Source organism: Vidua macroura, chromosome 12 (genome assembly GCF_024509145.1).
Source record: "Vidua macroura isolate BioBank_ID:100142 chromosome 12, ASM2450914v1, whole genome shotgun sequence".
NCBI lineage: Eukaryota > Metazoa > Chordata > Aves > Passeriformes > Viduidae > Vidua > Vidua macroura.
The window spans coordinates 1,697,766-1,725,435 of record NC_071582.1 but is presented as its reverse complement, the minus strand read 5'-3'; the positions used below and the strand labels follow the sequence as shown (position 1 = coordinate 1,725,435).

Sequence of the window (27,670 nt, the reverse complement as noted above, 5' to 3'; positions counted from 1 at the left end):
GACCAGACACTTCAGAATTCCTGTTCTGTGGCCAGGAGGAAGTGCTGCCAAACAATAACATCTTATCAGATGATAGATCAGATGATGCTTTATGGTTCAGACCCATAACAGAGGAGTTCCAAACACACACTTGTTTTCATGCCTCACAAACAAAAAGCACCACCACACACTTGGCACATCTGAGAGGTGAACAAAACATCAGTGTAAAGATAAAAGAGCCTGGTTTTAATTGATGTCACCTATCTGCATTTTGGTTATTAGAAAACTTTTTTTTAATTGATATAATCCATCAGCATTTTGGTTAACAGAAACCTTTTTTTATTAGCCTGAAGGTATTTCACACATCTGCATGACAGAATGAGCTTAGCTGGAAAATTCTTTAAGGGAACTGATGAATTGAAAAACATTTAATGAATGGTCACAATGCTTACTAATGGGATTCTTTCAAGAAAAAAAGTTGCCTTCCCAATTTTTTCTCCAAGTGAGTTTGAAATTCAGTGAATGTAAGAATTAAATCAGTGAACCGTAGTCACCTGGTATTCTCTTTAAGTCATCATGACAATACATCTAAGTTATGATTTCCATACATTTGCAACACAGCTTTGACCCTGCTGATGACAGTGGTAACATTCTGGATTGAGGTGCAAATTTGGTGATGCTTTTGGGTTGGCATTGCTTTTGGACATTTTATTTGTCTGTAAGCTATTAATTCTCTTTTTCCACCTCCAGCAATGTGTTGCTGAAAGGGCTCAGCAGTCTTCCCTTGACCTGCTCTAAGTTAGAAACTTACAGCTTTACTCAGGGACAGATTCCCAGGGAATTTAAAAGGCAGCATACAGAATAGAGATTTGAACTCAATTTCCTTTTTCAGGTTAAAGATCTGCCTGAGACATGATAAGAATATGTTAAAGTGCAGGGGACAGAGGGACAGATGTCTTTTTCCCTTCTCTCCCAGTAGACATTTTCATCACTGCAAGAACATCCTCTTCATGGATGTAAATTTCCAGCCTTACATAGGAGCAATCCTGACTTTTCTCTAAGCAACATCATTCTCACTATCCCTGCTACCAAAACAACTGCTTTGCCTTGCCACATATTTTCTATTATGGTTCAATCACAGTGCCTATGCACCATTTCATATAATCTCTGTAAGTGGTATTCTACAAGCTTAGTAAAAAGCAACAAAAGGAAATCCTGTTTTTTTGGTGTCATCACATTTTTCATTACACCCTTAAAGTATATTTCAAAGTTTAAATATGAAGATTAAATTAATATGAGAGCATTCATTAGCACTGTGATTTAAAAACAGCTTTGCAGTAATCTCCAACTGGCAATCAGGTGTGGACAGTAAGACATCCATTAGCAATTAACCCATTAACAAGGTCCACTCCAGAAAAACTCCTTAAAAGCAGCCCAAACATGGCCTTGAGCTTCATTCACTTGTCAGATAGTGCAGAAGGCCACAAGGACTCCCAGTCAGGAGACATCACATCCCAAGACTTTGGCCTTACAAGTCTCAGATGTATTTGAGTTGGTACAGCAGTTACATCCAGATGGATCACACGAACTGTGGGATGTGTCATTAGAGCAACACCCCCGTTCTGGATGTATTCTTGCATTGCCTAGAGGATACAGTTCTTCTCAAGTGACCCCTGGAGGAGATGCCATGGCTCTGCCAGAGCTCACCATGTGAACCTGTGGCCTTCATTTTGAAATATCCTCCTAAACACGATTTCAACCAACAGCCTGTGTCACCTTCCCCACTAAACAACACTCCCAGGTAGCAGCAGTCCCATGCAGCAAGGACAGGGAAGTGCAGTGGTACCCGTTTCTCCTCAGGGGGCAGCTTGCTCCACTCATTGCCCAGCATCCTGGTGATCTCTGGGAAAGGCACCTCCGGCCGCTTCGCCCGCAGCTGCTCCCTGCGCTCGTTCATGAACCGCACGTAGCCGGTGAGGGGGGATTTGGGGGCATTGCTGTCCCGGAGGGGTTTCTTCCTCTTCCTCCCTTTGGCCCAGCCCCCTCGTTTGGTTCTTTGCTGCTGCAAGATGAAAACGGAAGATAATTCAGGCTGAGTGAAAATAACCACCTCTGGGAGGAATAAACAACTTCATCAGGAGTACACGGCTGCAATCCTCTCCATGGACACAGGTTTCAAACCCTACTTTAGCGCTATCCTGACTTTTGTCTAAACAGAGCCAAACAAGTCTCACTGTGAAAAGCAGCTTACAGTTTCTCCTAGTCCACAGGGACAACAAAATAACATTGGCATCAACTTCTGATTGTAAAATCACAGGGACTGATAATCCACAACATGATCATCTCAACTAATGCAACTGCAAATATTTTTTATTACTTGTTTGCTTGGTTTTAGTTATTCTCACCCTCACACACCCTCCCCTGCAAGTAATCTACTTCAGTAAGTCTTTTGGAGAGATTTTGTGTGATAACTAGTTATTTTGTACCTTCCAGATCTTTGTCCTTCATGCACAGTGTGCCCAAAATGTGGGTGTAAAGACAGCATACAGGCTTTTCTACTCTCATCTGTTCAGTAGATTGTCCTTCCCAGTAACCCCCTCCAATGGAGCAACAAACAAACTCCAAAGAGGGAATATTTTAAGATGTGTCTGGGGCACACTGTGAGTTCACAGGAATAACATCATTATCACTCATCCTCTTGGCTTCAAACTATTTCTACAGCAAGCTCTGGACAACACTATTTTGTAATGCTACGTACATACAACTCTTTTCAGTACTTCTAATCTTTCCCCAGATCAACATGTTCCTGCCATCATGTTACTTTTTGTTTCCCTCCTGGAATTTTATTACTTAATTAAAAAAGGACCTCACAGCTGAAAACAAACTACAAAGGAGAGTATCAAACACATCTATTAAAAAAAAAAAACAAAGCAACAACAAAACAAACAGAAAACCCCCAAACTACTTCCTAGTCCAACTTCAGGTCCTTCATGATTTAGTCACCAAAAATCAGTGTTGGATGGTACACAAGGTACAGTCTAAAGCAGTAAAAACATAATGGTTTTAAGGACCTCAGTTATTACCAGAACATTACAATGGTCTCACTTTGCTGGCTCACAAGAGAGAAGATAAGTTGTGGCAGTTGAACATTCAGTCCTGAATGCAGCACTAGCTTGTGGGCCCCTCTGGCTAAGCTGAGTCCCATGTGCTGCTCTCTGCACATTCCAACTGCCAGCTCTCTGTGTGCAGCTGTGCAGCACAGGAGAAAATTAGGGAATCAGAAGATGAACATGGCAAACAGATAAAAATTTGTGATCCTATTAAAAATAAAATCTGAGCAGGTAAGACAATATAATGACAAAATTCCATGCCTTTGCTTCATTGAAAAGTTACTATTATTTCATCTCACCTCCTCCTCAGGCTTCTGCTCAGTGGTTTCAGCAGCATTAGAAGTCTCATTTTGCTGCTGCTGAGCCTGTGACAAGTCCTCCACCAAATCTGGGTTATTCACAGGCTGTGAAGTTCCACCACTGAATGAACTCTCCGAATTAGCTAATCTGAAAAAGCACAGAAGTGAAGAACAAAAAATTTCATCATCATTCCTAAATCACTTCCTCCCTAATCTTCTAAAACATGCAAAAATGTTGCAAATATATTCATTCTCACACTAGCAAGAAAAAATTGGATTTAGAAGTGATTTTTGAAGAACTGGCTGTTCCATCCAAGCAACCACTATAACTACCACAGTTCCTATGGACTTTCAGATCCAGTGTGATTTTTTGAAAGTGGTATTTTGTTTCATTTTTAGTGAAGCATTTGATCACACAAACAACTTGCAGGCAAGTGCACGTTTGCATCAGAAACCAGACAGCATGAACCTATCCTTCTTCAAAAGTACCACAAAGAATTTGAAATTAAAAGTTTCATCATCAATCAAGATACACCTTTCTGGATGTGTTTAATCTATTTCTCCACAAATACATGTAGAGATCTGTGATTGGGTATGTTCTTGGATTGAGCTTTGTTCCACACACTCTCCTGTTCATACACATGGGTATTTAAACATAAACATTACTAGGTCCCAACAGGCTCCAGAATGGCCATAATTTAATTTTGCTGCAAGAGCTGTATCAATCTACCTTACTCCAAAAAAGGGCAACATGTCTGCAGGCAAAAAAAGAAGAGCAAACGTGCAGAAGTACTTCTGAAGGTAGACTGACAGTGATGAACACACATTTTGGAGCAACAACCCCCTGGACATTCTCAGCACTGTGCTCAGTAGGCAAACTAATATAAGATTTTTAGACTCATCTCAGTTTCTAAACCCTTCTTGAGACTAAAGAATACTTGGCCTTACCCAGTTACATTCATGAAAATTCCTTTAACAGCAGGGTATGCTTCAAGTCTCCTTTGCTCATTTATTCCAGTCTAAAGCTACTCATGTCTATGGCAAATTTGAAATACCAAAATAACTGTTCCTATTAATGTAGAATACAGCTATAAAAATCTGATATGTATTAACAGAATTGCTACTTGAATGCCCATGGGAATATCTGTCTTCAGAGAGAGCGGCATATTTTCACTACTCACTACAATCAGCAATTGTGACACAATTACTGGTAAAGACAAAAGGGATGCAGAGATCCATGGCTGACTTTGAGACACCAGATTGAGCTCACATTACTGACAATTAGAGAGGGACCAAGGGAACAGAGCAGACACCCTCCCATAAGTTAATTATATTTGGTATGTGTCAAAAAGAATAGGAACAACACAGCTCTGGATTCACTGTTAAGGTTTGAAGAGTATTTCAGTTTTCCTCTCCATTCCCCCTTAGCAGAGAAGCTCTTTAAATTATACCTGCAGGAAAAATTTCATGTGATGAAGCCATTTGCAGCAAACACTGATGAAAGCTCAGCCAAAACATTAACACCTCTTAAACACAAGCCTAATTTGAACATGGACCTAATTTGGCACCAACAAGTTTGAAGTCCCAGATAAGTAAATCCAAATTCAGACCCATTTAGAGTGAAAGTGTTCACACTCATTTTTACAGGGCTTTACCTGACTGCAAAGTCTGAATTTTACTGTTTGGTGCTTTGCAAAATGAAAAAGAAGCCTCAATTATCAAAACACAGCAAAAATTCCATGTATTCTTAAAAGAAAACTTCTCTTGGCAATGTGATTTTAAGAGGCCATTATTGCAGTTTGTAAAAGCAGAGTCAAACTGACAAAAATGAGATATCAGTCTCAGTGATCAGTTTCAGAGATCACTGATGAACAGTAAATCTTTAATTGAAATAATTTACTTAGCAGAGTCTACTGTGGCCAACAGACACTTCCTCCCTCTCTGTCCCCATAATGTCACTTGTCTTAAGACTGAAATCCTAGGGATTTACCTTTTAAAGCTAAAAGATACTAAAGAACAGTTTGTGACCACTACCATCAGTTCAGAAGAGTTCTGGTTTTTCCTACACAGAGTCCTGTGATCTTCTATCAAGGCCAAGGGAACATTGCAGAATTGGATTTTCGGGTTTATTTCTCTTTTTAAAAATTACTTAGAACGCCCTCCTCCCACTGAAACGATTTCCCTGACAAGTGCAGAGGTAGTATTTACCAGCTGAAGGTGAAAAAGGAGTTACTCACCCAGTTACATTAATTTCAGTACCTTCCTTAGATCCATCCTCATCTGTAAAAAGTGGAGGAAGATTGGAGCCAGCTACCAAGTTCTCCATACCTCTAGGGAAAAAAAACAAAGGTAAAAAATGTTAAATTAACTATGTCATTGTTTCCCTTCAGCAGTCCTTCAATTCAAACATCATAACACACCAGGAATTTTTTATCTCATGGACCAATTGGCCAGTCCCAGCTGATTGGCTTCAGGACAGATCCTGTGGGCAGATGTGAACAAAGACCATAAATGACACTTCAATTCTGAGTTTCCATTTTAACTGAGCCCTGTGCCAGTGCCACAGTGTTACTGGAAATCCCTGCAGTTCTATTTTATCCCTCAAGACAAACCCTCATTTACTCAGCACACAGGTAGGTAGATCCTGCTCTTCCAGTCCACCTGCCTGATTATTCCTCACAGTGCACCCTTCACCAGAGGTTTGTGTTGACCCCAGAAGAAAACTGAAACCAAGTCCCCCCAGAAGTTTCAAATTAAGATAGTACTAATAATTTCTTGTCCAGATTTTCACAATTAATCTATACGTGCAGTTGAGAACACAGCTATTTAGAGTATTTTATCTTCAATCCCATAGAACAGTTGCTGAAGCAAATGGTTTAAGGACTGCATATTTCTCATTGAATACAAACTACCCCCAAATTAGAAGCAGTTCCATTTATAACCTTGTCGCCTGTTATGGGAATTTAATGTGAGAGATGAAATCCAAAGCTTAATTAATTTATCCCATTCCTTACTAAAATACAAAATTGTTGTATGTGAGTGAAAAAACAAAACAAAACAAAACAAAAACCCTTAAGAAACTCACTCTACAATTATGAGTTGCCAGTTCAGGCCATTTTGAAGGGCCATACTACTTAAATTCCTGTTCCTTCAATTTTAGAGTCCCCTTTGATGAGCAGCAGATACTCCAGTCAATTATTGCTGTCCCTTTCATCAGAACACTTGGGCTTTGGGCCTCGAGGGACTGAGGAGAGCTATCACCTTGTACTCCTTTCTTCTGGGTTGGTGTACTTTGCACCCAGCACAGAAATCCAAGTGATCTGAGAATAAAATCCTGCTCCATGCTTTGAATATTAGATGTGTTTTCCCACATCCCTCCCCAGTTCCAAAGGTAGATATTTTCTACAGACAGAGGTCACTGTTTCTTGCATCTTACAGATTTTGCAGATCTCTATCACAAGTACAATATGATGACATTCATCCTTTTCTCTTCTGCTTTTGCAACTGCTGACATCCTTAGACCACCCTTAAGCATCCCATCATCCTGACTCCTCTGGAAAATAACTAAAGCTAAGCAGACTGCTCCTAGGGGGTACAGACATTAATCTCTAGCAGAGGAACACCTTTACTTGTTTACAGGAAAGGTTCATCCAGGAGTGAAGAAACTGAATTCCTCTGCCTCTACAAACCAGGGACTGAGTACAGTTTTGGGGGCTCTGCCTTAGAGCTGTGGCACAGCTGGAGACTGAGCAGAAAAGAGCTCCCAAGATGCTCAGGGATCTAAAGCAGCTGGCCTGTAAGGGATGGTGAGGGGAAGGGGCTTGCTCAGTCTGGCAGAGAGGGCCAGTTTAGTAGAGCCTAAAGGTACTGGGTGGAAGTGGCAGAGATGACAGAACCAAATTCTCCCCAGCTATATTGGCTTTGCAGGTTCAGGTTGGACACCAGGAAGTGTTCTCAGAGAGGTGGAACCCATCCTGGCAGATTTTACATGCTAAAAGCTGTAACTGACCTAAACTGGTGTTGGCAATAGTCTTGCTCTGAGTGGGAGGCTGGACTAAGATGACCTCCCTCCAGATGTCCCTTCCAAGCAACATCTGCAGTTCTATGAATCACAACTCCACATTATGGGTTTTTCTTCAAATACCAGCATCTCTGACAGGAAAAGAAAGACAACTCAAATAATATAATGCTGGGAGGAAAAGAATGTGCAAACAATACTTCCTCACACATGGATAAGAATCTACACACATAGAAAAGAAACTACATAAGGGCTGGAACTTAATGTATCACAAGAAACCTGAAAATTGAACTGATTTGAAAATTATGCTCTTCACTGCCCAGGAAGCTGTTTAAGCACAGCTTCTAAACATACAACATAAATTGCTTCATGCAGTTATCATCTAAGAGGCAAATTAAGTTCTGCTTCATGTTGCACAATAGTCATCAGTCAAAAATCCTAAATTATGATTTTCAAAAAACGAAGCCTAAGCAATTATGCCCACTGTGACCTTCTCACCAGGTCCTGATCTGTCTGCTCACATCTGGCCCAAGCTCACTTCCAAACTGCAGAGAGGCAGCTGGACACCAACCTTAACAACATATAAACAGAACACAAACACAGGAAGCCAGGAGAACATACACTTTTTCAATTTAACCCGCATGCTTCAGACAGTAACTCTTTCCGCTGATGTTGACCCACATCCTAAAGAAAAAGTAACATCAGTGAATTTACAACTTTTAATCAGTTCCAGAGAGCAAGAAAACAAAACAGCTCCCCTAAAACTCACTGAGAGCAGATGGGAACCTACACAAGTCTTTCAGCCCCACTTCTCAGGGACAACCCTCCCATACCTCTGCTCCAAAAGCACTATCCCCTTAGTTTCAGCCCCACTGCAGAGCTCCACGTTTACTGAAACACATTTAACTAAATTCAAGGCAACAGAAACAATGTACATTTTGTTTTCTATTGACTAGCACATATACCCTATTTTCATTTTTTAACTCTATCTACCCAAGTGCAAAAACAAAACTGAAACTGCTGTTAAACCCTAAACCCTACCAGCCCTACAGTTCAATGCAGGGAAGCATCTCCTCCAAAGAAAACTAATTCAAACTGGAGCAGCTCTGAGCTCACTGTACTGCTACACTATGGGCTGTGTTGGCTCAAGAAAGCAACCAGCTACAAATGAATAGAGAGACTGATTTATTCATTAACAGCAGTATTTGACAGGATTCCAAAGGTTCAACTAACACATATAGTAGCATTAGGTAAACTTCTATATGAGCCTAGAAAAAAATCCTACATTATCAAAAACGTGGCCTAATTTATCTTTTCTTTTCCCTCTCTTTCCTGATTATGACTTCATGACACAGAAAGTGGACAACAGTGTTTTGTAACTTTCAGTTTAAATTTTTCAGCTGGACACTTTGGTTGCATGCCACAGAGATCATACCTATATGAAATTGTACAGAGTGTACCAATATGGTCTCACAGAATTACTCAGGAAATGACAGCAAAACTTTTACAGCATAAAGATTTAAGTGCTACTACACACATCAAGGATCAAACAGTAGGCAATTAAACACCATTCAGAACCAGAATATGGTTTAAATAACCTTTCTTAATTTCTCCTCACATTACCTTTTGTAGGCTGTGAAAAGTAGTTATTATTTTAGTAGTAAAGATGAAGTAGCTGAGTTACATTTTGCATAGATTGAAAGCTACCATATGATCAAATTTCCAATCACATCTGTACAGCAGAGAGGAAAGCTCAGAAGCAGGTAGCTTTAAAATCAGGGTGAGAACAAATCCATGGCTGGAGCTAGACAGAATGACTCACTTTCCCACAACATTACTGTGGCTGCACTGTTCACAGCACCCCTATAGGGCAGCACATGTAAGGACCTGACAAAGTTCAAGGGCCTTTAATACACGCTATAAACGAAGGGTAAAATTTGTCACAGTCAACCTTTTCGTCAAAGCATCAGGAACAGCAAAAATGCCATTTAAAATGTGCAACACTTTTATCTTGCAGACCACCTCAGCACAGCCCGGCCGCACTGTCGTGTGTCAGGAGGCAGCTGCGGCAGTCGCGCTGTCCCCACAAGGCACCGGCGGCCCTTCCTCCCGCGGGCACTCCGGGGCTCCTCCAGAGCCTAAGCACAGCAATCACCGCAGCCCCAAAATGTTCACTGCTCCCACAAAGCGCCCACAGGCGCTGGGCTCTGCAGTCAGTCGCACCGCGAGGGACAGGGGCCGGGCTCTGCAGTCTGCACAGCCCTGGTCACCAGGAAGTCACTGGCACACGCACGCTGAATCCCTTCCCATCCCAAAGCCAGGCCAGCCTGAGATCCCCTGGACGCTGGGAAAAGGGGGAACAGCCCTTTACAGTGTTGCCTTTTCAATGGCTACATTACAACAGATAATCTCATGAACAATAATAAAAAAAAAAATTACTAAACTCTTTAGCCATCCAATTACAAGGTAAGATTATTTATTACGGTTAAGCATATTTAAATATAAAGTCAGCATCAGAAATCCAACTTACAGGCTTATTATAAAACACTGCAGGAGTTCCAATTACCTCATCACCAGCTCTAGTTTTAGAAACATTACTGCTGACTGGAGAATTTTTCTCCTCAAGTCTCTCATCCCCCTTTACCAGAGTAAATATGTCCAAATTTTACCATTCAGAGGCTAACAGATTAAAAAAAAAATCATCTGCTACATCACAGCAATCACAGTATTCCTTATCTCAGCATCAGAATCCGAGCATTTCAGAATACAAACAATAATCTAAACTCAGATGATTCACTGATAGAAAAAACCCACAGGACCATCACTTCCTCTGCTTTTCCACATGTAACCAGAACATCAGAAACAAACCTGAAGTAAGTCCATCTCCTATTAAAACCACAATGCTTTTGGAGCTGTCAGAGGAAGTTCAGATTCCCTCTGACAGAACCTTTTCTTTCAACAAGCTGTAGCAGAAGCACACTATCCAAAATACTTCACTGCAAAAAACTCAGATTTTACTTTTTCCCTACAGGCAACTCATTGGACAAAGGTTTTTGTGACTAGGAAAACTGCAAGCCCAATCTAATGGGACGAAGGTTTTTCTGTAAAAAAAAAAAAAGTTTTTGTCAGAAAATACATACCAGAGAATAGCCAACTGCTTTTAATTTTACTTCTTGCCAGTAAAAACAAAGAAACACTACAGACCAAAAATAGAGACTTGTAGGAAAAAATTTCAGAGTTCCACTGCACTTCCAAGCAGCTTAAGGAAAGAAGGGAAAGATGTAAAGCTTAGGTTTATGTTTAGTTTAATTGGGTCTTTGCAGCAAACACTAACAAGCTATTCATACTCTGACCTTAGAAACAGCTGTCAAACATGTATTTTAAAAACACAAGTGTTCAATTCTGCATCCTCCTCTTATTTACATAAAAGCTTTAGGATAAGGCACATACAAGATATCTCTCATATATATATGTGTGTGTGTGTGTGTGTGTGTGTAAAACCTTGCTGTTCTCTGGAGCAAAAGCCACAGGAAAGGTATATACTCAATTCTCCAGACAAAGACAAGAACAACCCCACATTGATTCTCTCCCTTCAAATACATGAGTGGAATTTTGCATTACCAATAAACCAGCTTTTAGATCACTTCAGGGAAAATGAAAGCCCACAATGAGAAAAATAATTGTGCTATAGGTCCCTGGATAGCTTAAACCAGTAACTGTGGTTACCTCTGGTATCCAGAGGGAAGGCTTTGCTATCTAGCCCTTCACTGCAGGTATTACACACCTATGGATTAGGATAGTTCATTTTATTCTGAATTAACTTTGTTCACAATAGCATCAATTGCCATTTAAACTAATACCATTAACAAATACAATTCTGCAAAATGAATTTAATTATCGTGTTACAGATCTCACATGAGAAAACAGAAACCATTCAGATCACAAAAATTAAGTCTCAAAATAAATCTTGAGAATTTTTTATTTTTCATTAATCACTCTACCTAAAGTAAGCCCAATAGATGACTACCAGGGATGAGAGTGGGTTTTGTAATCTGCCCATAAAAATGTCTTCTGAATTTCCAGAAGAAATACAGGCAATTTACTCCACTTCTTCACCTGCTCTGCCACTTGAAAATTCCTCTGGGAGCTGAGGACAAAGTTTTCCCAGTTTTTTTCACAGGACAAAGTTTTCCAGCAGCTCCTTTCCCACTGAGGAGGTACAGGGGGAGCCGTAACAGCCCACAAGCAGCAGCTGCAGAGCGTCACAAACGGCACCCGGGGCACAGAGCCTTCCCAAAGGCCAGCAGCCACAACTCAGCCAGCCCTCCCCAGAGCCCCACCTTCCCAGCACTGAGCAGAGGTTACTGCCCTTCAGAACCGGAGCTCCGTTCCTCTCACCGTCTGTGTCTGTGAGACTCAGTCACTCACTGTTTGTGCAATGCAAACATAAAAGTGCCATAAGCAAAGCGGTTTATTAAAAAATGTAAATGAACAGACTGAAGTTTTTCGTGGTGTTTACCCAGTTCAAACATTTACCAGCATCACACCAGTGAAACAAGAAACAGTATTAATTAGTGCTTGAGGAATACTTCAATTTAAAATGCCAAACAAGTATTCTGAACTAGAGATAACTGAATGTCAAGGAATCCTGATTGGGACTGGCCAGTGAAATGCAAAGTCACATATTTGAAAATAAAATCATTGAAGACTGCATATACCTGATGAGATTGGAAAGTCGTTTTAAGGCTATTCTAGCACTTTTGCTCTTCCTCAAAGCTTTATTCATCACAGAAGTTGCACAGCAGTAGAACATATACTCCAAGCTCACTTATATTCTGCAAGAGGAAGCTCTGGCTGCTGCCACAGAGGAATACAGATTGGAATTTTTCATGCACATACCCACCAAAACAAGTCATTACGGCCACTTTACAGAATATGGGGTCGGATACTTTGGATGTGAGAATACACTGAGAAAGAGATTGAGTATATACTTAAAAGAATGACTCACCACAGGCATCATGACCCAACACAAAAGCATCTACTCTGACCTCAAAAGCCACAAAGACAGCATGGAACTGGATATTTAAAATGCACTGATATGGGTACAGGGACAAAGGTTAGAGGAAATGAAGTGTGGGAAGAGTCAGTGATTCTCACACAAAACAAGCAACTCATTCTGCCTGCTTTCAGAGAAGATTCATCTTTAGAAAAAAATATGACATGTCAGCTTCCATACATTTTTGTTCTTATTTTCTTGCTCTTGCCATACAACAAAACAAGTATGGCATTTCATTCCAACATAAAACAAGTGAGTTTGAACCCTAAAGCCCATTATGTAGAAGAAATTACAATTTTTTTATAGCCTTAGTTGTGCAAAGTAACAGGCATATAAATCTGAACAACAGAACTGCTATTAGCAAATACTTTCTACTAGCAAGAATAGAGAAGAACTGGGTTGGACCATTTGTTTCTAATCTGGCCTTAAAACTCTCTGGGAATAGTTTAACATCTATCAGAAATTAAAGTTTGGAGGGGCATTGCATGAAGTGAACCAAAATCTCTTTTCAGCCAAGGTTCTTCTTGCAGTCCCATATGGTACCATTGGTATCACAGGATAAAAATTGTAAAGGCCTTGGAAACACACTGATGGAAAAACTAATAGGGAAAGTGAGCACAAAGGAACAGACAAGAGGCTCATGTCAGCATCAATACATCCGTGGACACTGCTTACAAAACCTTGTCTGGATTCCTGAAAAGAAAAGGAACAGAAAAGACAGCCCTGTCCAGCCCTTCCTTCCTCTTCAGGAACAGCAATCAGCTTCTGTGACCACTGTTAACAAGATTTGAAAGCTGTCTGAGTTCACAGACAAAATGTGTTAAAATGGATACGAGAGAAAAAGACTACACCAATAACAAAAATTCAGGAAAATTTAGAAAGACAAACTTTGTGCTCTAAACTAGGCACAGACCAGGATACCCCTCTCTGCACCAAAGGGAGAGCTCGCAGAAATTTTAAAATCATACAAAACCCAGGTACTTCCATGGCTCCATAAAAGAATTAATTTAAATCAACAGCAGAATGTAGATAAGTTAGACTAAAGCTTTCCCTATACTCATCTTCATCCAAAAGCAAGAGGAAAAGACAATATTTAGCATCATGAATGGAAAACAAGGGAAAAAAACAACAAAAGCATAAAGCCACTGGAGTGGTCTGACTGTTCTCCAGTGTTAAGCAATACATAAGAGACCCAGAGATGCATGGGAGGGATGGGAATATGCAGGCAGGCAGAGGGCACGTTTTTGGAACACCTGTACCATATCTAATGAAAATAGCTCATTTTGGAGCTGAAGTAGGATTGAGAAAAAAGCATCCATGCCAGCAGTGTGCCTAAATATCCTAGGCTGAGTGCTTGGAACAGCAGCTAAACATTTGCAATATTGCACCTGATCCTCAGACCGTCTCCAGTAGCCCAAAGAAACTGCTCTGAGGGCAGTGGTGAACTTCCTCCTGCAGCCTCTTCTTTGTGCAGCTCCTGTCATATCACAGGCAAGAAGGCAAACGAGGTGAGGGAAAAACCATAAGAGCAGAGTATCACTGTCTAGAGCTTGGAGCCAAAGAGCAAAGAAGCACCTGGGAAAAGCACGTCCAAGACTTAATCTGCTTTTCCAACTTCCCTCTTCCACAGCTGCTCCTCATATGCTGGAAACAAGAAACTGCAGGTGGGAAACATGCACAAGCTTTGAAAAATAGAGTTGATCAAAGCACTCAATAAATTTAGCCCTAGAAGAGAATGTAAATCTTTTCAAGCAGGTTGATGATTGAACAGACATAAGGACGGAGGTCTCACACAACACAATGTCTTCAAGCACTTGCACTTGGAAAGATTCCTAATTTATGTTTAGTTACAAGTGTTCTGAAAGATATCTGGCATTCAGGTTTAAGTATTTACCATATTTAGTAAACAGCAGATTTATACTGCTTTTACATTTCTTTTGCATGATTTCATTTCTATATATATTTGTTAAGTAAATACAGTTCTTCTGAGCTAAAGCAGAAATATTATCCCAATACCCTTATATATGGTTAGAGAGGCAGAGCTGGTTTAAAGGTCATAAAGGAACTCTCCCAAAGCTAAGAATATAACCAAACTTCAGAAACAAACTCTGAAGCACTACCAATTTAACCTTTATTGTGGACATCTCAACTAATTGTTAGTCTTCGCTTGGTTTCTGAGATCTCAAGTCGTGCTGAGACTCTGACCTGAATACACATCATGCAATTCTTACTGCAAAGAGAAATAAGAACTAAAGTCTTTGTGATCCTTGCAAAAGGTCAGCAATGCTCTGGTTTACACAGCATTAAACAGTGGGAAAGTGGAAAAACATTTCTATTTTCAAAAGGGCTACAACATGGATTTCACCTCAGTATAATATCATAACCTGAAGTCCATTGCCTTGAGCAGAACAGACAAAGCCAACTGGTGGAAAACAAGAGTTCAGGCACTACTGTCTTTTTGGATTTGTGGAGCCTAAACATTTTACAACAGAAGTGCAAGTACAGAAAAGTTACATTCTTTGATTACTTTTTGCATTGTTAGAAGTAAGCACACAGATTAGCTGAGGATCAAATACCACATTTAATCCCCAAAGTTAGCTCAAGAGCTTTCTGAGTTAGACAACTGCCTTCTCAGTCACCAGCACTCCCTTTTCATTTAAAAAGACTCCTCTGAAAAAGCACTCATTTATGTTTTGTTCCTCCCTACATCTCCCAAAACAAACGCAAAAAAGCGTGATACTGCTTTTTAAACATTATATTTTATATTTTTAAAAGGCAAAAGTCTTCAGATTTTATGAAAACTTCAATCATATTTGAGCTTATAGATGTTCCAAGATAAAACATTTATTACAGTAATGGAAGCTTGTTTTTCCTGGTCTTTAACAGTCTCCCAGAACAGCTAATTCCCACCCTGGAACTGTTTCCTGACCTCTAGAAAGGGTCATCTATGTATAATACCAGACAAAATACGGCCACAGCATTCCAAAGCTCCATGGTAAGATCACCAAGAAGAATTCAGGATGTTCAGTTCACATCTCAACTGAACTTTGTTTTTCATGACAGAACAGACACTCAGAAGGAAGCGTTAGGTTTGAGTGAAGCCTTACCTGGCTGCTGTAAGCAGCACACACTGATCCTTCGGCAGTGAGGACATCCCAAAACACAGGTCACCAGTGCCACTGCTGCCTGATCAGCAACAGCAGTGAGGAAACCTCAGAGCAGGCTGCACTGTGTAAATAAAGAATCCTGGCAGAAATTACTGCACCAGTCTCTACTTAACACCTCCCATCCACAGCACAGCAAGCCCAGCTCTTGGAGTTTAGCATGCAAGGAAACAAGCAGTTTATTATTTGAAATTGTGCCAGGTAACCAAGCTGAATAGGTTGAAATTTCAGTTTGTAAAAATTGTGGCTTTTTTTGACAATTGAAGTGTCTTTCATTTACAGCTAACAGTTCAATTAACAAGAAGCAAAAACATTCATTCACTTCACGATGAAATTTTCTTCTACTCAAGTATCCATGTCTTAATCAGCACGAACTCATTCGTATTCCTATTTAAAATGCCCTTCTCAATAACACTTGCTGACTTCACCCAAATAGTTACACATTTTATACATAAATATCTCCTAAGTATACAAAAAAATTCTGAAGATTCCAACTAGTTTTTCTGATTAAGATCCAACCAGCCAAGCCCATGCCCAGTCACCACAGTTTCTTTGTCAGCTGCCCCTGCCCAGCTGAAGGGGAAAAAAAGGAAACAATGTGAGAAAGATCCACATTTTCTGCTACACTGAATTAAACCTACTCCCAGAAATCAAGAAATACATCTCTTGCATCATTCATATTTAATGATTCCAAGTTTAGACTAGAAGTGGCTTCTAGAGGTTATTTGGTCCCAACACCGACTCAAAACCAAGGTGAAGGTCATCTTTATGGCAGACACCACGTTACACTGTCTGGCTCAAATCCTGATCAACGCTGATTTCAATCATCAAATGCCCTCAACTGCTTTGGTATTTTGCTGGGAAGGTTACTAAGAGCTGAACAAATAAGCACTGCTTATTCTCAGGACACAGTGATAGATGGAAGACAGGACAAAAGCAGCTGAAAAAGCCCTTACAGTGGCCATAGGAAGAGAGGTGTATTAGGTAAGACCTCCTCCAGTCCTGACAAAGCTGGAGGGACAGGAGAATAAAAGAACACCAGAGCAGAAAGAAAGTTTTCATTTTATTCATCTATTAACCAGAAAAACCATCAAGAACAACCTTAGCAAGGAATCCAAGCTCTTCTCTCCTATTAGTGAAGGCAGAGCTGGACTTCCAATACTGACCCTAATCAAAGACCCCTTCAGCCTTTGAATTAAGCTCAAGTTTACTCTCAACTCTGAGTACAATAAGCAGTATTTACCCCTCAGACCACTTCAACAAACTGTAAGAAACAATGACAAGCTGCCATTTCCAAGAGAAGTCCCGCGTTAGGCTCACTTCACAGAACCCAACTTCCAGAGAGTTCCAGTAGGTTTAATTCAGTAGAAGCTTTAAGCAGGTTCTTTTTCTTTTCTTCAAATGGAGAGCTTAGCTCAGAGCTGCTGCGTTTGCCACTCCACTAACTAGTCCACTTGTTCAATCTGTCCTTCAAGTGGAAGGCACAGCAAAATGAGCTGCACACACTTTCACAAGATTATAGGGACAGATGACTGAGGGACCAAAGAAGATAATGTAACATCAAGCCCTTCATCGCCTATGAGCAAAGGAAGTTCTCATTTCTAGCCTGACAGAGGATATATTGTTATCTGCATTACAAAAGGGCTTTAAATCTTAAAAGAAATAGCCAGCACCACATGAAAAATTGAAGAGACATTCCGTGCCAAAGCTGGATTATGAATCACCAACAAACACTCCTGCCACCAGCAGCATGAAACCATCTCTGCAGTGATACTCAAGCCCTACCTGAATAACTGCTCCAGTAGTTGACACACTTGCAACTCCCCTCTACATTCAACACCCAAAAAGCAACTGATTTGTCAACTGTTTCACTGATTCGACACTTCTCTTTCAATAAATTGCTATTCTAATTCTTGTCTGGTTTGTCGATGCTGTCGTGCTTCTTTGCATTTCATTTACCTTTTAAATGCTAAATTATTTAGCAGTCTCAAGTCACAGCAAATGCCAGGAAACTCCTTTATCTGATCTGCAAAACCTCCAATAGCTCAAATTTCTGTATTTTTAATTACAATGGTATACAAATACATCCACAGAACTGAGATGCTACAAAGCGGTTCAGAAGCAGAGACACTCAAGTCTCAAAACTACAGATATGACAGACACATTTCCTATTACAGACTGACAACTGATTTGAGTAAAATTTATCTACAGGACAGACCTTTTCTAGGTTAGCTTTCAGGGAATGTATTGCTGCACTACCACAATCCTGACTCACCACTTGCCCAGTCTTCTACTGATCGGTCTACATTGGCACAAGTTTGAAAACACCCAACCATGCACCAGTCAGAGACCAGCAGGTCCCTGCATTTATATAGCATCACTCAAATGTCTCCATAAAAAGTCAATTATAGACACTGAGCTGACAAACATTACTGACCTCAGACGTGTGAATAAGGAATTGTCTCCATAAAGAAATTGTATCAATAAAGAAAATTAACTTTTCCAATGTAATTCCCAGAAGTCTATAATATAAAGACACTAAGATAAAAGCTGAAGGCTATCTTTTTAAGAAGAGTATCCAGCCTTTAATATGCATTTGAAATCTGTCTTCCCACTCTTCCTCACTATAAAAATGTAAACCCTTTGCATGTGGTTATTTGAATATAGTAATTTTCCATGTAACAGCAATGTGAGAACAAAAACTTGAAGAACGTGCTGAAAAGTTCCTTGTGATCAGTTCTTTTCTGCATGCCTTGCAAACCCTTCCTGATAAATGTCTGTTCTGCAATTCCCTTGAGAAATACTCTGTTGAAATGACTTTGGGACAGAATGCATGTTTTTACAAGAGGCAATAAAATTATATAAATAACTTGCCTAAAAAAAAAATCCAAACATGTAAAGTGTATTTCTATAGAGAAAATTGAAGTAAGCCATCTGTAACTGAGTTCACAGTTTTTCATACTTGCAATGAACTTTAAGTTTTTTTAAGGTTAAAATAATATTAACAGAAAAGATTTCTCAAGTAAGAAAAGTATCTTTGATATTTGGAAAATTTTCACATCACTACACATTCAAAACAATTCACATAAAGTCGCACAGTCTAAATATAATTTGCAGTTAATAATGCTGTAGGCTTTTATATCCAAATGTAAACAGAAGAGCAATCAAATCTTATGTCAAGACAAAGACCACTTGGGTTAGTTTAATACAAATACCTGCAAAGTTTTTATGCTTTCCGAAAATGTCCTGGGCTAGAATTAAAAAAGCTTATTTCCTTACAAAAAAAGCTGCAGTACAGCCACAGGAACAGGCCAGAGGGGATGACTGTGATCATTGTGACCCATTTAACACCAGGCACTACCCTCTGCTAAAAACCAAAAATATAGAGAAATTCAAACCTTCATCATGGTTACCAAGTCTTGTTTTAAAGTACGAAGCATCACTACAGCAGCTGTCCCATGTGGCACTTATGCACACAGTAAATTTGTACAACATCTTACTGCAGCTGTCATGTAGATTTTGTTATGATTTCACCGGTTAGACCCTATAAGCTAAGAGCCTGTACCAATAAACTCTGATTAAGTTGTTATTTGATAAATGTATCATTTCAAGAAGTTAAACAAAGCTGCACCTGCCTGTATTTTTAGGAATTAAAATATACCTTAAACTCATGTTCGAACTGATCTTTTTCCCGTGTGCTAGCAACCCTTTCTGAATTCCAAGTGCCAGCAGGAGACACGTGTTATACCTTGCCTGTTAAGATTCTTCTGTACTCTTATTTATACCTAAGGCTGAGCTGCTCAAGCTTCACTAAATGCTAATGTTCCAAGCTGGATTATCCTGTCACCCCCAACACCTCTTCATGTCAATGCTTCCAAGGAGGCTTTCCCAGCCCACACCCGTCCGGAGCTACGCTTGTTTTAATAGGACCAAATATCAAGTCTGGTTTGCTTGAGTACACTCTTTAAAAGCAGAAAGCTGAACCACGTTAGTCAACCACAACTACTGAAAAAGCACTTGTCACATTACCTCTCCACAAATAACCCAGAAGTTTTAAATTGATGGCATTTTGCTCAAAACCATCGAATTTCAGCAACAAGTATGAATCATGCACTATCTGTTACTTGAAATTGACATTTAAAAAGCAGGGATCAAACTAATATGATTCAGAAGCTTTTCTCTCACTTTCTTTTTCCTATATTTGGAGCTTTAAGAAAAAAAATATTTGCCCTTGTACATTACATGTTTGGTGTTAGTGAACAATTTACAGAACCCTGATGATGCCACATGATTCATACACTGCTATCAACTGACACAGAATGGGAAACTGGCAAAATACTGGTGGCCTAAGTAGGAAGAGGCCTGAAAATTGTATTTCTCTAATGCTCAAGTTTTGCGTATTTTGATACAACCTAGACTTCGATAGCTTACAAAGGAATAACTTGCTGCTGTAAAGAGGAAGGTCTTGCCTTCCTCTTTCTCCTTTCTCAGCTGATAACAGCTTATTGGACATTTTACAGAGGCACTTAACTCCCTAACTCTTCCCTTTAGGAGAATCCCAGGAAAGTGAGGAGGCTCAGTATCTTCAACTAGACACAGCTGAAAGGAAGGGCTCAAAGAAATACCAGAGCTAATTAAAAAAGAATGTGTATGGGAACTCACACTGCCATGTGTGGTAAAGTCATACTAAGCTTTAAGAGCCATCTCCAAATCACCCAAGATAACTTTTTTGGATTCGTTCTGCCAGCAGTGGGCTGTAGTTTTCACAAGATACCAAGAGAAGCATCCAGAAAGGTCCTCTGCCTGCATGAAGACAAGCCAGGTGCTGGAAGGAAGGTGCAGACACCAGCTGTCCACTGCCTAAGGTTACAGTTTCACTGCAGCCTAAGCCTGTTGAGCTACCAAGTACTCCTAGAGCATCATCTTTCAGCCTGGCAGCTGTTCCCTGGACAAATCACATGGTGCTTCAGCATGCTGAAGAAACAGAAGAGCATTTAGTTCATTTACCAAATTAGTTTATGCCAAATGAAAGGGTGAAATGGCTCAGCAAAGGATCCAACAAGCAGCTGGCAGAAGAAAAAGGGATGTGAGTAACACAGCCAGGAGTTAGTGATGTACATTGCTATAACTCCACAGGCTGCGATTCAACTCTCCCTAAAATTCTGCTGCTGCCAGAAACGAAGAACATTTGAAGCTATTCCAGTAACAGAGGGCCCCAAAATAGTCTTAAGTGGGACAAAATATGATTACCAGAAAAAAAATAGGATTATATCATAAACTGACATGACTTTTTTTCTCGCCTTTCCAATTTAAAGCAAAACATTTATTCTCCTAATGAAAGATGAGATTCTTCCCCATAAGTCTGGAAAAAGAACTTCATTTCTACGATTCTGATTAATTTCTTCTTATTATTTATTACACTGGCTAGTCATATCTTACATGAATTGCAGCAATTTCTTATCTTAAGCACAACAAAGAGTAGTTGGAGTCTATTCTGTCATGTTTCCCACATATTGAAACAGTGAGGATTTAGTCAAATATTGGTTCTCTCAATCTCATTTCAGCAGCAGCATGAGTCATGTGCAATAGCAGCTACAACATAATGCAGTAAATGCACCCAGAGCCAGCACTCTGCTCCAAGAGATTTTAGTAGGTTTCCTATGATAGTTACTGACTAGATGTCAGGGCTGGAAAAAATGCATTCTAATATGCCTATATTTCAGGACTTTGGGAGACACTGAAGATTTCCTCCTCTGCTCTAGAAATCCCACAGAATTTCTGATTATTGAGGTATTCCAACATGATGCTTGTATATTTGAAGAGATGGTAGCTTTAAAGGGAATATCCTACTTCAGTAAGTCTTACTTTTTTATCTTTTAGGTATCAGAAGGTGTCTTTGTCAATGTCCCGGATAAGTGAAAATTCAAACAAGGCAGACTATTTTTAAAGTAAGATGGGGAAAACTGGGACATAAGAGCAGCACTGTACCTAGGGTAGAATAAAAGTAAGGAAACACCACCCCTAAAACTACAAACTACAAAGCTTGTACTCCAAGCTTTCTTCTCTTACCTCCCTGTGCCACTATCCTGCACTGGGAACACCCTCCTCGCTCCCCAGTTTTCCTGGCAGAAATGCAATGTTAGCACACTCCACATTTGAAAGTGTGAGAGAAGATTCACAGTTTACTGTTTCCAGTACTTTGCTCCGTGTTGATCTGTTTTCTCTCCTGTATATTCTCATACCATTACCAGAACTTGTTTTGCCACAGCTCTCTCTCCACTGCTTTCCCAACTATGGAGACTGACACTTCCCATATATTGTTAGCCACAGCACATCCTCAATACTGGTATGGGACACTCATGCTGTTACATCAGATATTCAGGCTTTGATGAACATGTAATTATGGCCCAGACATCAGTCTGGAATGACTTAGCCTATTCTTACACAAAGTCCATTCTCTCAAAATCTCTTCCATTTCCATTACTAAATGTTTTGTCAATTACTGGATTTCAGCAAACAATACTGCAAAGTTAAGAAGAAACACACCACCTTATATCCAAGGCTTCAAAACAGCAGCCAAGGGAATTCCAAGAGGAACAAATCGTTTATTTCTTAAGTACCAAACACAAAAACTCACAAAACCCCCACTAATTCATGCCATACTACTTACGTGAAATAAAAGGAACTATAGAACAGAGACAGCCAAGTCAGACCTGCTTTAACCACTATTTGGTTAAGACTGAGAACCCCTCCAAACAAAGCCTGGCAAGTTCTACGGATGACATTTTGAAGGGCAGTTGAAAACTGTTGAATTTCTTTTGGCTGCAAACAACCCCTCAGACACCGTCGCATAATTAAAGCTATGGATTTATCATCTTTCCATATTTGAATACAATAATAAAACAAAAGTAGACTTTTCCCCTGTTAATTCACTAAATTGCTGAGAAATCCTCCGTGTTTTGCACTTGTTAGGGGAAGAAAAAAAAAAAAATGGAAAAAAGGATCCAGAAATAAATCCTGTCAGTCTTAAGCCTCTTGAAGTCAACTAATAACCAACACTTTGACTACCCTCATTCTCTTATACACTTCACACATTTTTATTGTCAGCAAGAAAGCCTTCTACCCCTCAATCTTGTGACTAAACCATCCTTTCTCATTTTCATGCTATCCCAGCATCCTGAACTGCAGGCTAAGGGTGCCCACTGCTCACCTCATTACTTATCCCAGCCATGATGCACAAAAGGCATGTTGCAGTGTCTTAGATTTACATTCCCTTTTACATGAAGAGACAGTATAGACAATGCAAGACATAAGAATTTCGCAAACAGTGAAATATAAGGTTTATTTTGCAGTTCACTGTATGCCAGGAAAGATGTATGGTCCAAAAGACTGAAATCAGTCAGTCAAAGTCAGCTCATGCCACAGTCCCCTGCAAAACAGTGCAGGATTACTTGTTTCTAGGATTAAAATCATTAATGAAGGCAACACAGCACAGGCTCCAAAACACTCTGGTCAATAATGTTCCTAATGTTTCTGAAAGACAGGTTTTTTTCCAAGTACATCAAAACTTGCAAAAGTAAGGTCAAGGAACAAGGAAGATTTCCTAATAAATTTAGGACTTGGAAGAAATTCAGATGTTCCACAGTTAAGTGGTTTTGTTTCCCTGTAACTAGAATGAAGATTTCTCACAAACAAACACATTCAAAAGTAGGTGTAGCTGCAATTCATCACAAGCTGTCCTTGTCAAACTGGTACCAAGTAGACCTTCAGAAATCAAATGTCACTATCAGCTTTGCCCCTAACAGCTATGAACAATGCAAGTTATTCCTTTAACAAGAATTAGTCATCGGTGGGATTAATGTGCATACAAATAGCTTTACCATACACATCCCAACAATCCCATTATGCAAGAGATTAAAACAGACTGGACTGGTAAGGAAATGCTCATCACCAGACCCGTCCCACTGGCAGTAACACCGGCAGTGCAGGAGGCACAAACCCAGATCTGCCTGCTTTGCCCTCAGAACTGAAGGTCCAGTATCAGACTACAGGTCTGCATCACAGAATACAGAATATGCTGACTTGGAAGGGACCCACAAGAACCATCGAGCCCAACTCCCAGTAAAAACTAACAGCTGCATCAGAGCCAACAGCTGTGCTGCTGATGCCACTGGACATGAAGGAGCCACTCCTGGAGTCAGACAACACCACAATATGGCCAACACTGCACATCCTGCCATGGAGCCTGACCTACATCACTAAAGCCTTAGCTACCACTTGACTGTGTATTTCAAATAGCCATCAACTAGCCTTACCCTCTTTCATAAACCAATCCTCTGAAAAAAACAGTGGCTTCTGAAAACAAACTAAACTTAGTAATTCATACCTCATGAACACTTAATGATGAAGTGTGTTTATTGATCGCTCTTCTTGTCTTAAGAATAGCAGAAGTTTAACAGCTCCCATGAACATAAGAAACATTTCCCCTCTCTTTCTAAGGGGAAATCATGGAAGTAAAAAAAACAAAAAAGCTAGAAGGAATGCAGAGAGCAACTTCATTTTGGGACTCTCAAGCCACTCACATTATAGATTGAAACAGCATTTTATTAAAGGTACACGAACAACCGGGGAAAAAAAAAAAGACGACCTTTCTGTATTCACCTACTGTACTCAAAATTGTAAAGGCCTGCTCCTTTGAGTCACCCATCCCTCCCACAGATCACTATCAAGAGTGTCTCTATTATTTTATTCCCTAACAATTCCTCACAGCACATGCCACGACACTCAAAAACACCAAGCACAGCTCTGCGTGCACTGCAGCAATGGTGAGCAGCAATACTTAAATTTTTCAGCCTAGAGAGGGCAGGAAGGTGAAACAGCAAGAATTCACAAACTTGTATGAGCCTGTAAGCTTGAGAAAAATCCCATTGAATAACTGGTCCTAAAACAGTTTATTTATTCCTATTTAGTCAAGGAGAAGCAATTAGCATGGAAGGCTGAGCTGCTGTGGCAGGTAAGGGGACACACCTTGCTAATGGGGCACTGGACACCGAGTGACCCTTTATTTAAATTCACTGGGAACAGACGCTAACAAAGGTTACAAAGTCAACCCCGGCACATCAGAGCACGATGTTCAACACTCCTGTGCTCTGGTATTCAGAGTAACATCGTGAAGCTGTACAACAAAAGCACAGCTCACAGTCAGTGCTGGCATCCAGCAATGCAGAGGCACGGGGAGAGCAGCTCCTCTCCTCAGCTCTGGCCAGCCACACACGGCAAGCCTGAGCTGGGCCAGGGAAGATCCCCTGCAAGAGCAGAAGGTGGAAAACAGTGAGACTCTCTCTCCTTGTGGCTGCTTTATTGCAGAGCACCAGAAATTGTTAGAGTCACCTTCCAACAGTCAGGTACACACAGGAGCTGGACCCAAGCGTCAGGTGCTAGAGGAACACAATTCTCTGCTCCCTGTTCTGAGCCATGAAAGGTTACCACCACATACCCTCTGTGTGCCCCACCATGGACAACCAGAGGAACAAAAAATCCACTTATAAACAAGACAGTGTGGTCAGATCACACAACCTCTCATTTTTCTGTTTTGAAAACTGCTGGGATCCTATATAAAAGTTAACTTAGGATTTTAAAGGCTATTCCAAATACTCTGTTTTGGACACCATTTCTAAGCCAAACTTCTCAAGTTCTATTTCAATACATGTCACATTTCCAAGTACAGAAAAAAAAAAATTATCAGTTTCCCCCAATTTCCTGAACTCTGAAGTTACAGTATTTTCCACCAAGTGATATAGTTCTAGAAATACTGAATATCTCATCCCTTCTAACAGACATGATACAGGTATGAAAAAAGCCAAGAGAAGGTAAAAAAACATTTCACTATCATTTTACTATCTTCAAATAGGCTGTGCCCCTGCACATGTGGCCAGGATTAAAAAAGAAGACCTATGAAAAATAAAGGCTTTGTTTTCAGCGGCAGTTTATGTTTACATTCTTTAGAAGTTAAGAATGGTCACTTCAGAACAACATACATGTGCTATAAAAGTGGTCAAGGGGGTCATATGCAAGGCAAATCAAAAATCTACATTTTTTGCAGCTTTATGAAATAATGTCTTAAAATACTGTCTATTTCACTTTTGTCTTATCCTTTCTCAATTTCCATGTCTGAGTATGTTTTATAATGCATATATCAGAACAGTGCTACGTGTAGGTAACTGATGAATCAATAAATTTACATACATGAGAGATGCATGATAAAAAGTATTCTTTATTGACAGGAACGGGCAGCCAAAAAAGCTGAAGGACGCTACTCCAGAGAGCAGGAGCTCTTTTATTGATATTTACCCTGCCCTTCCTCCTTTTCACTCTCGCGCTGGTTTTCCAGAGGACTGGAATGAATGGCGCCTCGCAAGGCACGTGGGCCCGGTGTCTTCAACCCCAGGGTCGGGGCTTCTTTTTACCACCTCGAAATAAGAGACTTAGTTCCCCAGGAACGGGGAACTGAACGTGGAAACCCAGACAGAAGTATCAGAAAACCATGCTCTAATAAATCACCTGCTTGACAAGGGAACCTTAAGTGGACCTAGAGAAAGGACAAATAAATAGAACCAAGGAGCAATGAAATACCGCTTTGGGGCAACCGTGGAAAGATATATAATGGAGAACACCGAAAGCCAAGCACTTAGACCCTCATCCGGTTCTTCCCCCTCACCCCCCGTGAGCTCCGGCGGCTCCCCCAGCCCCCCTCACGGCGGGCCACAGCACCCGCAGCCGCCCGCCGACTCCTCGCCCGCCGCGGCCGAGGAGGGGCGGCGGGCCCGGGGCCGTCCCTACTGACCTGCCGGCGGCGGCTCTCGCGCAGGGCCGGGGTCGCCGGGGGTGGCCGCGTCCCCTCAGCCGGGTCCCCTCAGCCCGCGCAGCCGCCGCGCCTCCCGCACGCGCACGGCCGCCTTACAACCCCGCCTGCTCGGATCCCTCCGCTCCCGCCTCAGCGCGGCCTTCTCGCCTCCCCCAGAGGAGCCCCTCGGGAGAAAGGCCAGCCCGGCCGAGAGCGCTCCCGGCTCGGCGCCCGCCGTTCCGCTCCCCTCAGCGGCCCAGCGCGGGGCCGGAGCTCAAACCACGCTGCGGGACTACTTCACCACCGCATGCGGAAGCACACACTTTCTGCACGCGCGCGCGCACCGACGGTACGTATTTAAAGGCCCGCGCGCGGTGCGCGCCGGGAATTGTAGTCTTCTCGCGGCCGCTTCCCCGGCCGCCCGAGGGCCTCGCACCGCCCCGCGGTGGCGCCACGCCCCCTCGCCGTCGGCAGCCAATGAGCGAGCGAGGGGCGGGGCTTCCCGCCGCGGTGCGCGCGCGGGGGGCGGCACCCGGAGTTGGTTGTTGCGCGCGGGCGCGGCGGTCGCAGCCCCGTCCCGGGAGCCGCGTCCTCGCCGGGGCCCGGCGGGATCGGCAGCCCGAGCCCGCACGGAGCCTCCTGGGCGCAGCCGCCGCCGCCGCCGCCTCCTCGCGGGAGGCGCCGCGGGGCCGGGGAAGCCCCTGCCAGGTGAGGGGCGGGACTGGGGGGTGACGACCCCTCGCGCCGTGAGGGGAGGCCAGGGGGCGGCGGCGGTCAGCTTTCCTCAGCGGGGCCGCGGGCGGGGGCACCGAGCAGGGCTCCGGCGAGGCGCAGCCGCCGCCTGCCCGTCACTCCCTCCCCTCGGGTCCCCCGGCTCCCCTCGCCCCGCCGCGGTCCCGGTCGCAGCGGCGCCCGCAGAGCCCGTCTGGCGCCGGCAGCCGCGCCGGGGCCCCCACGGGGCCGTGCGGCGCCCTCGCCCCCGGTCGCGGCGCGGGGCCCCCGGGTGCTCGCCGGCAGCCCCGGGCGCTGCCCGAGCCCGCGGCGCGGCTGGGAGCGTGCGGCGCGATCCCGCGCCCTGCCGGGGAGCGCCCTGCCGCCGCGCTGACACCTTCGAGGAATTTCCCGGGATAAAGCTGCCGTGGGTGCCGGGTGGATGCTGTTCCTGCCGGGGCTCTGTCCCTGCTCTGTTATTATTAAGAAT

At 42.0% G+C, this 27,670-nt stretch overlaps 2 protein-coding genes across 7 annotated transcripts in view; one reads left to right on the top strand and one right to left on the bottom strand.

Annotated features, from left to right (window-relative positions):
- Nucleotides 1-26,667, bottom strand: part of HMG20A (high mobility group 20A) — a 176,177-nt gene extending 149,510 nt beyond the window's left edge. For 2 of the 4 annotated variants that reach the window (XR_008438941.1, XM_053987991.1), the window contains exons 1-4: nucleotides 26,470-26,666; nucleotides 5,626-5,718; nucleotides 3,389-3,536; nucleotides 1,826-2,041 (exon numbers count right to left, since the gene is read on the bottom strand). Coding sequence is in view for 3 of the 4 variants with exons in the window: in XM_053987991.1 (XP_053843966.1) it covers nucleotides 1,826-2,041; nucleotides 3,389-3,536; nucleotides 5,626-5,714 (453 nt within the window). In the remaining variant the exon portion in view is untranslated. Of the gene's footprint in view, nucleotides 1-1,825; nucleotides 2,042-3,388; nucleotides 3,537-5,625; nucleotides 5,719-7,397; nucleotides 7,541-26,469 lie in introns of all 4 variants that reach the window. The other 2 variants (XM_053987988.1, XM_053987989.1) reach the window with 2 other exon arrangements.
- Nucleotides 26,668-27,081: 414 nt separating this feature from the next.
- The window catches only part of PEAK1 (pseudopodium enriched atypical kinase 1), a 108,736-nt gene continuing 108,147 nt past the window's right edge, over nucleotides 27,082-27,670 (top strand). For all 3 annotated transcript variants that reach the window (XM_053988230.1, XM_053988231.1, XM_053988229.1), the window contains exon 1: nucleotides 27,082-27,177. The gene's annotated coding sequence lies outside the window, so the exon portion shown is untranslated. The remainder of the gene's footprint in view (nucleotides 27,178-27,670) is intronic.